Raw genomic sequence first — 12,111 nt, 5'->3', positions numbered from 1 at the left:
GTCTAGAACCTATCCATTGACTTTGATTCTGTTGGCAGGTCGTTAAGATTAGAAATCCAACGGTTACATTCTAGTCTACACTGAAACTGGGTATGTAGGAATAATACATACTAGTAAACATTCGATGACATCGGAATTTATTCGCGTACTATGTCGAGGAAGTATTATGCTATCAAGGGTGCTGACAGTGACAACGCCAGAATATGTGTGCCTCAGTCCTTATGGCATGCGTCAACATAATGTTGGACACATGCGCTCCATTCACTCCGACACAGTCTTCGTTCGTTCTAACTCGTCTAGTTTAGACCACAGACAAGTAAGAAGACTTACTTATCTGTATCTAGACGTGTCCGAGTGAAGGGTGCACATATTTCCAGAGCTAGCACCAACATTAACAATGGTGATCTGAGGGTTTTTTTTCACCCGGGTCAAATGGCTTATAAACTCAACCTGCGTCATTTTAATTGCTTTCATAACCGAATTAAACATGACATTGTTCTCAAGCCATACACCTACGACAAGGCCACACATCGAGGATTTGGTTCCGGATTGACGTCAGCATCCATCACGGTCAAAATGATTCGCTTCACGCCTGACCTCACAGAATCACATACAACTGTGGAAACCGAACTTTCAGGTTACTGAGTTAGACACAACCAAAAAACTATAGTTGTTCAGTGTGATAGCGGTGCCTTGGTTGTGTGGATACAACCACCCTGTAATCAAGAGAAGGTAAAAACTTGAAGTCCCCCAAAAATATACACTATAAGATTATATGGAAGTCATCAGAAACTCCACCTTACTGTAAGTACAATCAAACCAATGTCCATTCAATAACTTATCACCCTGTCACAACTGTTACAATGAGTTTAGTTTGTGTCTATATTTAGTAGAATGAAATCTCTGTTACCCGCGCTGTACTTTAGTTAGAGAATATAAACCAAGTCACCTTTGTTCAAGTTCATTTTCCTAAGCAATTATATTTCTTTGGTGTAAGTTTTTTTCTCTATGAAAAGGGTGACTGCATACGTACTAGTAAGGCCAAATAAAAAATGATAACCCAACCGACCCGAGTTTAAGCCGCCAACCTAAACATTTTGTTAACATTTAAAACAAAAAGATAAGAAATACTTTTCCTTCTTCACCTTCATGTATGTTTGTTTTCTTTTCCAAGTGTTGTCTGTACATATTTCTTCAAACTATCACAGAAGAGGTATTCTGGCCGACATTTTGCTTGTTTTTGATTCGAAGCAATATTTTTCAAAAATAAAACAATTAAAAGGATAGAATAAAACAAAACAAACTCGCGACCTACCTACCCTATTTTCTGACACCATGTTATCGGAAATACACAATTATTTAGGGGTTTTTTCTAATTGTGTTCCTGGCTGGGCATATATTGTGGTTTATGCTGCGAACTAACTCTTCACTGCCGCTGAGGTCGCTGTGAGGGTCAGCTCCCGGAGGTCAGCAGAACTATCTATTGGTAATAAGGTCACCAGCATGCATCGAGCACATCCTGACAAATTCCATATGATTCCGAGAATAGAATATACATTTTCATTGATATATTTACCATGCAAACAATGAGTAGGTGAGAACTACTAATTAATGCGATGACGTCAGAACTGTTTACCTACCAGGCAGATTTATTAAGAGATTTACACAAAATCAACGGTTGTTAAAGAATTTGAGGTAACTGAACTCAGAAAAGGTGATAATATTTGCGTAACCACGGGCGTGTTCATTTTCAGGCTTTCATGGATATGATACTAGTACTTCGTGGGTAAATATTGATTTGAGATTTTTGTGTGTGTGTGTCGATATAGAACCTCGTTGATCTGCGGGTTGAATCTGTGCTTTTATTTCACGTGGTTACAGTTTCAATCCGCGACTAAACTAAGATAGACTTAGTCCTGTTTGTTGACGCGGGTAGCCAATCATGAATACATTCTTAAATGGTCCATTCATTCCCTCCTCCGGCAATGTCAAGGCGACTCCAGCCTTACCCCGACTGCAAGCAGGACCATCCGTGGCTCGTGGTTGCACTTCTCGGAACGACATCCACACAAGACCATGTTGCAAAAATCACAACAGGTGCACAAATTATTTTTCACGAAAATTCTGCAATTAAGGACTAAATCATCATATTGGCTACATATATGGCATACACTTTGCTTCTAAGTTCTATGACACATCAGCATATTGTATGCTTCGTGACTATACGATACTGTGAATGCGCATTATATTTGAAGTACAGCGCACTGAGTTGCCGACCGACTTTCTCACGTTGGCGTTACTATGGGTACAAACCGGAACACGTCAAATCCCGGCGTCAAATGTACATTCCTCACATGGTGTTTTGAGTTCTTATCGTTTATCATTATTTTTTTTCTGAAAACTAACAAAGGGTTGTTTTTATGGGACTTGTCTTGTTAGCAACGTCCTTCCAAAAGGCGCATTTGTTGCCTTTCGGTGATTGACACATCAAAATCTTTCAGCAGGGCTCAACGTGACGTTACTTACGTCATTATGAACTGTGCTGTAACTATGCACTCCCGGACGCACCGAGTGCGTCATCGCTTTCCACGACGTAGGGGTGTCTGACGCGTGTGTGGTAAAGGAACAGCGTCGTTTAAGCTTATCCTACCTCACTAATCGATATTTTCTCACGATTTTGTCAACGACTTGAATCACTACTTATGCACATCGATATTTTAGCACCATAACAGATTACATAAACAGGAAAACGTAATCCTGCCACCCCTATAGAAAATGGAATTGTCTGAGACGACTGACTGTTCGGAGAGCCACGCCTTCGACGTAGATAATGGGAACGATGACGTCAACGTTTGACGTGTGCCTCCCAGCTCACTGAAGAGGTGACACGAAATAACTGGTGTGCAAGCGACACGATTGTAGAGGTCCGCGTTGACACAGATCGAAGCCCATTCAATCCATACACAACTAGACTGCTCGAACTGGCCGGCTCGCCAATTCGAGGCACACAGCGGACATACATGCCAACGTATACACTAAAAGGGAAATGGATACATCCTCGCGATTTCTGTGACCGTAAGAAGGGAAAATGAACGGACCTATATAGCCAAACGAAAAAGGATATTTTGTGCATATTATTTTGTTGATCTGTGCGATCGTCTGCGTCTATTTCAGGCCAGCAATGGTTATTATGGCTGAGAAGACGAAGGGGCCAATCCGTGTGGGATTCTATGATATAGAACGGACTATAGGTAAAGGAAACTTTGCTGTGGTAAAATTAGCTCGCCACCGGATAACGAAGTCTGAGGTATGTATTTTTTTTATACATATAAATTCTAAAATATTCATGAGGAGAAAAAGTCACCGTTGTTCTAACAAATATCGGTATTATTTATCATTCGACGAAATATTTACGGGCTACATAAATGTCATTCTCCCGGTGTATCGCTACATGTGTTAATGTGTCGTATATTTATCATACAATTTTAATAATGAAGATTTTTATTATTACGGCTGGTCACCGTTCATTCAGGGATGTTTGAATGTACGGACCATATTTGAGACGTTCGACGAAAGCACATTCACACAAAGACCGTACAGGTTGATTCAGCATGGGCCCGACGCTGACGATGTTCTTTGTTTCGATATTGTCTACCGATTCGCCCAGTGTTCGGAACGTTGTCAGACACAATTCATACCCATACCCGTGACTCATTCAATTCCATGATATGCATGCACGCAGGTTTGTTGTATGATTGTACGGTTTACTATTGCTATCCTCCGACTCTGCAACATCCGAAGAGTCGGCGCTTTGTTTCCATTTTGTTTTTCACAGCACACCCACTTCTTCCAAAATTAACTGTTAAATTCGAACAAATGCCGGAATGTTATGCGTAAGCTTATACGGTTCATTGATACAATGATAGTCGTCAATGAAGCAATTAAATAACGCTTAAATGAAACCGGTAGTACGAAAAGGGGGGCTGTGAAAAGCAGGAAGCTAAAACAAAACTACTCGTTAGCACCCTGTCTGTACATGCACAAGAATCACTATGTGTGAAACTTTGACAAAGTCTAGAGACCATACAAGTGAAGCGCATTTTACCTTCCCTTAACGTCAAGGCTACCTTACGATCATGACCACTTTCTTTGATTACGTCACACATCTTTTGTAGGTTTTTACCAAGGGACTTGTTATCACCAACATATGCCCTCCCGCAGAGATATTCACTTTTGTCATACATTCATAAAAAATGAAAACACCACGTGTTGTCTGCAGCTTACCAAACAAAACAAAAAAAATAAAAAAGGGGTAAACATGCGAGATTAAAAAAATGGGGTATGTGATTTGGTGTGCTTACGACAACCCTTGATAACAACGGACCCCGACACATTCCCTTGGCCACTAGCCAGAAATGCGGCGACGATCGATTGAAACAAAATCAAAAACATCTCTGATGAGGAATTCGACCGACTTCATGCGCAATTACAACAAACACAAATACACACGAGTGTTTGTTCAATTCACGCATACCGTACGACTGAAAATAAGTGTATTTTTGTGGTCCGATTTACAATTGTCCGTTCAACTATCGAATTAGACAGCAATATGAAACTATTTATCAATTTTGTGTATATGTTTATCTAATATTTTACCTTTTAATGAGATGAAGGCACGTGATAATTTTTTTTCTAATGCGTGGTAAAACATGTTTATATCTGATCTCTATAACTAGTTTAGCGACAAACAAAAGATATCGCGCTCACTAGATACGGCCCACGTCACTTTTTTCCGCGGACAAACAAAAAGAATGTTCCCGCTTTTATTTTGTTTGAACTGTCTACAGATACTCAATTTATATCGTTTTGGTCCAAAATAAACTCAAATAAATGCAACGATTGCGAGAATTTGAGGAAAAAATGTAATAACCTACACTCATCGATTTGGCGGGAAAACGCGATTTCTGAAAAGAGAAAGATTATATGTTGTGACTAACATCTAGAACACGAGATGTGCATAAGAATAAGGGCTCCCAGAGATATATAACAAAGGGCTATTTATTCATGAGTTCATGTCTCAAGGCCGTGTCGTTCAGTATGGTACAAAAATGCAAAGTCGTCGCTTGAGTTTCAACATAATAATTCTCACTAAAATTAGTAAGTGTCATTTGTTGTTGCAATTTCCGAACATATCTTTTACTGTCACAGACGTTTTTGTTCATATGAAAGATTTGAAAAACTAATACCCTTCATTAGGCAGTTACTACAATATGTTGATTTTCCTTGAAAAAAAATGTCTTTCATCAACGAAGAGATAGGTACTAAAATATGGTGACATTTATTTTATTTTATGGAGGGGGGGGGGTCGTCAATGTAGAGCTCTGCAGACCTTTAAAAGTGGTCTGAATGTAGACAGAGAGAATTTGTTGATTTTGTTTGTTTGCTTTGTTGTATCTAGCCTACCTGTAGAATTGGGAATGGCTATTGCTACACTATTCCGCAATCCTAACTGACATTTTGAAAAATGTCAAAAAAATTCAACAATTCAAAATGTCAGTTAGGATAGCGGAATGGTTAGTGATAGCCATTCTGAAGTCTGCAGGTAGACTTTGTTGTATCACCCATCTAGGTGGTATTACAAACAACATTTAGATACATATTTGCAGTCATTTGCTCTAAATCCCACCAATGCCATACATTGTGTTATATATTGAATTGATCAATGCATTAGGCCTAAAAAAATTGGTTCGATTTATCCAACCCCACCTAGTTTTTCATTGCCGACCCTAAACTTTTTTTATGTATTCAAGAAAAGAAAAAAATCGCACAAAGTCTTGGATGCGGAAACTGACCAACTTAAAAAGATAATATAAAACTTCTTTCAATCTGTAATGGTTGTACATCTGATGGAAATAAACCAATAACAGAGAGACCATATGGAAAACATAACTCCCTGAACTAGACACTCACACATGAAAAAAAAATTAAAAAGAATTAAATTAAATATCTCTACCTACCCCACCTATTCTAAACTTGAACGTGATTGCAACCACACAATTTTTTGAGGCCTTACAAATGCCACCTAAAAACACTCTTTATGTACAGTTTGTTTTAATCTTTATTGGTTAGACTACAGAACACTTGCTCATTTAGGCTTACTGACCTGTCTTCAAAATCCGGCAAATTAATAAGAGAAGATTGTACACAGGGTTAAAGGCCAGGGTTTCAATCCCAGGCTCTTGGATGAGTGTTATCAGTGAAGCCATCAGAATTACATGGAAGCATTCGTTTGTTCTACGCTAACTTTTTCAATTGCACTGCCAGACGACTGTTTTTCACACCAAAATTTCAATCCCTAATTTGAACTGTACCTTTAATGTATTAAGATGGGTCAGGTTAACATCTGGTCAAGAGTGTGTGTTCTGCACTTTATATGGCTTCAAAAATTTCCTCTCTTTAATTTCGAATTATGCTGATTAATTTTACATATTTTTACTAGATAAAGTATTCTTTCACACTAATAACATCCAAGGTCAGGAAATATTCTCCATTGATAACAAATTATTAATAATTAAAGACCCATGTATCAATACCAGGCTCTCTCACTTAGTGTTATCTTATCAGTGGAGTCATATAGATTACATAGGATTATACATTTGTTTCAGACCAACATTTTCAGTAGCTTTATCTGGCAACTGTTTTCATACCTAAATTTCATTCCTAATTTAAAATCGTCCTTTTCAGTGCATGATCCAAAATCAGGGAATATTTTTCATCGAGAATTGGCTTGTAATTTGCATAAGAACAACAGTGCCTATTGATAAACACTAATTATCTGGTTATCCTAGAGTTAAATTCAAATGTCAACAACCTTGTAGTGCATTGCTGAAAGAATAGAGGACTTTGTGAAAGTGCCTTGTGAAGGAAATTTATTCACAACAAAGACTTATTTAACAGCCAATCACGGTGAAGACTTGTAGGGGTCAAAGGTTAATCCATATGCTATGCTGCAAACAAATTACACTATTGCACAGTCATGATTGTTGATTGGTTTGACAGACATGTATAAAACTACTGTACTAATCCATACAACAAAAGTGAATCTGTTAAAAAACACATTCAGTTTCCCTGCACTGTATAATATCACAATATGGCTGGTGAAAAAAAAAACAGTATAATATTCAAATTTCAAAATCACTGTTTCTGTCAAATAAGGATGAAAGTTGCTTCTGATTTGAACTATTTAAATGTGTGTGCTGCCCAGGGAGTTGAGGAAGTATAAAGGGCTGTTGTGCCACTATAGATCTGTGCCAGGGCTAATACTTGTGAGCACCTGGTACTTTCGAGTGCATTAAACAGAAACATTTTTTTTATCATTATAATTATAAAAAGAGGTAATCTGTTTTACAAGATTTACTGAGTTGTTATACAAATTTGGCCAAGAAATCTCCATGAATTGATTCAAAATTATTACAATTATTAAAATTGTGTCTATCAAATTGAGATACCTACATTGATTCTGTTTGAACCAAATTCAAAGAAAGTGCGCCATAGAAAGTACGCCATATTTAGAGAGGTAAAGCTCTCTAAATGTATAATTTTATTGAAAGTATAAGAAATAGTTGTAATGCTCTCATTTTAGCAGTGCTTAATTTCAACGTAATCCTCTGCTCGAGGATTTTTAAATTGAATAGCGATTTGAAATAACTTGTACTGGCTCGTCTGTAGTTTTTAGTGTCCTTTTAAAGTTCTAGCTGTTTTATAATGCTGTATTTGTGGGTATTTTATATCTTTTTTATGTCTGATTTAGCTATAGGATGTTTTGAGCATTATTGCGTTCTTTCTTTCCTGAAATAAAGTTTTGAGCATTATTGCGTTCTTTCTTTCCTGAAATAAAGTTTTAAGCATTGTTGCGTTCTTTCTTTCCTGAAATAAAGTTTTGAGCATTGTTGCATTCTTTCTTTCCTGAAATAAAGTTTAATAATAATATAATAGTTTCCCAAGATGATATACTTAGTACCAAAATTTCACCCAATAAACCTAGAAAATTATTTTTCTAAAAACTCTTTCTGTCAAAGAGAGAGATAGATAAATTGATGCCAATTTGAACCAAAGATCAATCAGTTGAAATAAATGAAAATGTATTGAAAAAAAAGCATAATAATACCACCTTTTCTATTTTTTTGGTAGGTTGCAATAAAAATTATTGACAAGTCCCAGTTGGATGAGACCAACCTCAAAAAGGTATACCGAGAAGTCCAGATAATGAAGTTATTGAATCATCCTAATATTGTGAAACTGTATCAGGTGAGTATCATATGTAAATTTATAGACAAGCCTGGTTGTACACATTCAAACAAAAAATATTGGGTTAATACCATGGCTTGTTCTTTGTCAAGACAACATATGAGTATGGTAACCGTATAAACTATACTAACACAATATTCATCAAAATTGTACATGTTCAAACAGAAATAGGGGATTTATACCCTGGTTGTTGTATGTCATGACAACATGTAGATGTATCTTTATGTAATATTCAAGCCTAGTTGTACACATTTGAACAGAAAGTAAAGGATTTATACTAATATCTCTACATATAACACCATACATCTACATCATTTGTTCTTTAGTACTCAACAATTTGAGTCCCAAGTGTTCAAAAATGAGGTTTAAGATTTTTATAAAGTAAAGTTTTTTTTGTTGCGCCTCATATAGTATGTTGTGTCAGTTCATTTATATTTCAAAGTTTACTTCTAAATGGATTTTACAATTCATTTTCGAAGATCTAGAGTCAAGACTTGTGAAAATCATGTCCCTCCCTCTGAGAACCCTTACCTGGTAAATCTATATGTAAATCATAAGCAGAGATAACTTAAGTTCATTCTGGTTTCAACCATATGAAAAAGATGGAAATCTGCTGAAATATATACATACAGACTCATGTAATGTTATGTTGAAAATTTAACAAAGACACTCAGTAGATTATTAAAGCATTCATATCTTCATGAAAAATTTCTATCAACTACAGACGAATAAATTGATTCTGGTTAAGAACTCTCTTATTTAGCTTATTAGTTCCTACATCCTTCACAGCCGCATCACTTACTGATACCATCAGAAACCAGAGGCTGTTGCCATGGCAATCAACATCCTTAAGAATATGATTTGTAATTTGCTTGTTATCTAGAGCATTACACTGTTATATCGATCGCTCATCAGACGTTCGTGTTCAACATCTATAATCCTGAATAAAAAATATCTATGTAGGAACAAACGGTGACCATCAGGTTTAAGCTAGGGAGCTCATCTAACCCTCTCACTATCCCTCACCTAACTGTAACTCCCTAACTTGAATACAAATGTGTATTTATTGTATAGATGGGCCACCATTCCTCATTTTTGCTTCTACGAATTATCTCGATTTTTAGTTCTTTTTTTTTTGTAATGATGGAAAAGGAAATGGTAAGACCGGTATTATAGAGGTGTTAAGTACAAATGTATGTGAGATAATTGATTTTATCTGCATCTGTATTTCAGGGATTGTTGCCAAATCCTACCATAAACATTACATATTACCTTAAATTCTACTCTGACATGTTTCGTCACTTGCAAGTAGTTACGAATTAAATATAAAGCATTTTCAAACCCGAATCATATTCTGCAGAATATTTTGAAGTTAAAGTTAATCTTTAAATCTCAGTGCAAAATCCTTTTTTGTTTTTTTGCCCTTATTTGGTTATTTTTTTATTGTATAAAGGTACATCTGTTTGCAAGAGCTTTCTAACTTTTTACAAAGATCTCAGTACTATTGTTTCTGTTCAGTGCCATAGAACTTTACGTGGTATTGGATTTTGACAGTATACAAATTCTTTTGATTGATTGATTGATTGATTGATTACATTCCAGAGTGCCATAATTATGTTTCACTTCTTTAAATCTACAGACTTTTATGATTTTCAAACCAATCTAATTATTGAAACATTATAAACGTTAATAATATAATAAGATAATAATCTTTATTGCCGTACATCATGCAGTGGAAAGTATGGTATAGTAAATACTTTTGATAATAATAAACTACTTCTGTCTAAAGTGTCACCTGTAAATCAGGAAAAAGTAAAAATTATTGACTGTAAGTTGTTGAACTGGAATACCAGACATGATTAATCGTTCCATGTAGAGTCTTGATCAGATAAACAAGTCTCTAACAGCCTGCATTCCAACCATTCAAATAATGTCAGGTTAGTTCTAACTTAGAAGTATCAAGAGGTATCTATCCAGCTCGTTTGATTCATTTCAATTTGATAACCATGGATTAAGAAGTGTGTACTTGTTAATAAGCTTTCTGAATCAACTGAATTATGTCATCAGAAGATCATGCGATCAGGGACTTTTGAATTACAAATAAAAAATTGTATCCAGAGGAAGTTCATACTTTAATATTAAACATTTTTCCTGCTTATTTTATTATTTACTGACTTCATAAGCGACTGATATTAACTTTCTAAGTATTGAACTCTATAAACAAATCCCTGATTAGGCCAAAGAAAAAAAAATTGTGTGGTTCTGATAATTCCTAATTTAAAAACAGGGTGGGTAGGTAGGGAAATTTTTATTTTTTATTTTATTTTATTATATTTGGGGGGTCTGGTTCAGGTTGTCACAATGTACGTAGAGGTCAACAGGGATTTCTCATCAATGTGTTCGCACTTTCCAGATGATACGCGGACGACATTGTGTGTGCTACACTGTATTCTGCCATGTTGTTTTGATCAAAAGCAGATAAAGTCGTCAAATCTCGATATTTCTCTCACGACTTTGCAAAATTTGATATCTCGCCAACTTTGAGCATCAAGAAGTGCTTACCTGTTCCATAGATAACTAGTTGAAACTCACACTTAGTCTGTGTAAAGTGTCATAAATATTTTGTTCTTGGTTTCTGTTACAAGATGTTCTGATCTTTGGCTTATCATCAACTTTAGTTTGGTTTATATTCTTCTCCTTGAAAGACCCAAAGGTATACTCAGATATCATTCCCCAATATTCTTCTTAGCTCAGCCAAGAAAAATATGAGTAGCCTAAGGGGCCTTGTCACTTTGAGTCAAGAGACAAGTAATGACCAAATCCTGAGGTCATGCATATTTTCTGTGTGAAATAATAATATATTGGGAAATGATATTATTACGCCTGTGCAGGTATGATTTGTGAAAATTCTGGAAGAGTATTGGCAACTTTGAATCTAGTTTTTATTAATATTTTGAATGCCACATAGCAAATTATGAAGATGTGCTTTGTTGTTCTGATGTGGAATGTCACCAGGATATAAATCCCATATTATGTGTGTGAACATGTTCAACTTGACTTGTGCTTGTTATATTAATATGTAATACTATATGAACCAAGAATAGTTCAGTAGTTTATATCATTCTGTACTTCATCTTAAACATGACAATTTAATAGCTAGTATAATTTACATCAAAATTAGCAACACAGTCAATGTCTCAGGTCATATAATTTAATGATGACAAGCTGAATGTCATGCCTGTCAGCACAGAAATACATCATATGCAGATGGTAAAGATATTTGAACTCTTATACTTTTACAGCTAAAATGATGTTGGCTTGATGTTTCACTCACCCAACATGACATTTATTACACATCCTTAGACAAGTTACAGCTAAAATGATGTAGGCTTGGTGTTTCACTCATGAAAATAAACAATTGCAGCCATTAAAATCATCAAGTCTATATGTAATGTTTTTAATTAGAAGCATGTTTTTACTGTACTGTGAAAGAATAGCAATGATTATCACTGTTCAATGTGATTGGGCAAAGGATCCTGCTGTGTTTGTCTCGTCTCTGTTGTCTTTGTTATTGTTAGTCTAGAGTCAAAATATGTCGATCTTTGTGTCAAAAATGTCCCACGAGTGAAAACGCCAAGCCATCATCATTTTACAATGTAGCTATATGATCCAACTTCCCCTCTCCCCCCCCCCCACATAATGAACATTCGTCTGTTATCCAATGACATGAAAGATGTAGTCGTACATTAGTCTGTCATTATAAATTCTGCACAAATCTGAAAACAATTAAATGATGGGCGAGCA

The 12,111-nt window shown here is 35.7% G+C and overlaps 1 protein-coding gene across 3 annotated transcripts in view; it reads left to right on the top strand.

Annotated features, from left to right (window-relative positions):
* Positions 1-12,111, top strand: part of LOC144440214 (serine/threonine-protein kinase SIK2-like) — a 64,576-nt gene that overhangs the window by 24,455 nt on the left and 28,010 nt on the right. For 2 of the 3 annotated variants that reach the window (XM_078129521.1, XM_078129520.1), the window contains exons 2-3: positions 3,175-3,307; positions 8,191-8,307. In XM_078129521.1, the coding sequence (XP_077985647.1) occupies positions 3,182-3,307; positions 8,191-8,307 (243 nt within the window). In that variant the 5' untranslated portion in view covers positions 3,175-3,181. Of the gene's footprint in view, positions 1-1,745; positions 1,787-3,174; positions 3,308-8,190; positions 8,308-12,111 lie in introns of those variants that run through there. The other variant, XM_078129519.1, reaches the window with a different exon arrangement.

Source organism: Glandiceps talaboti, chromosome 9 (genome assembly GCF_964340395.1).
Source record: "Glandiceps talaboti chromosome 9, keGlaTala1.1, whole genome shotgun sequence".
NCBI classification, from domain to species: domain Eukaryota; kingdom Metazoa; phylum Hemichordata; class Enteropneusta; family Spengelidae; genus Glandiceps; species Glandiceps talaboti.
This window is presented reverse-complemented; position numbering and strand designations above follow the sequence as displayed.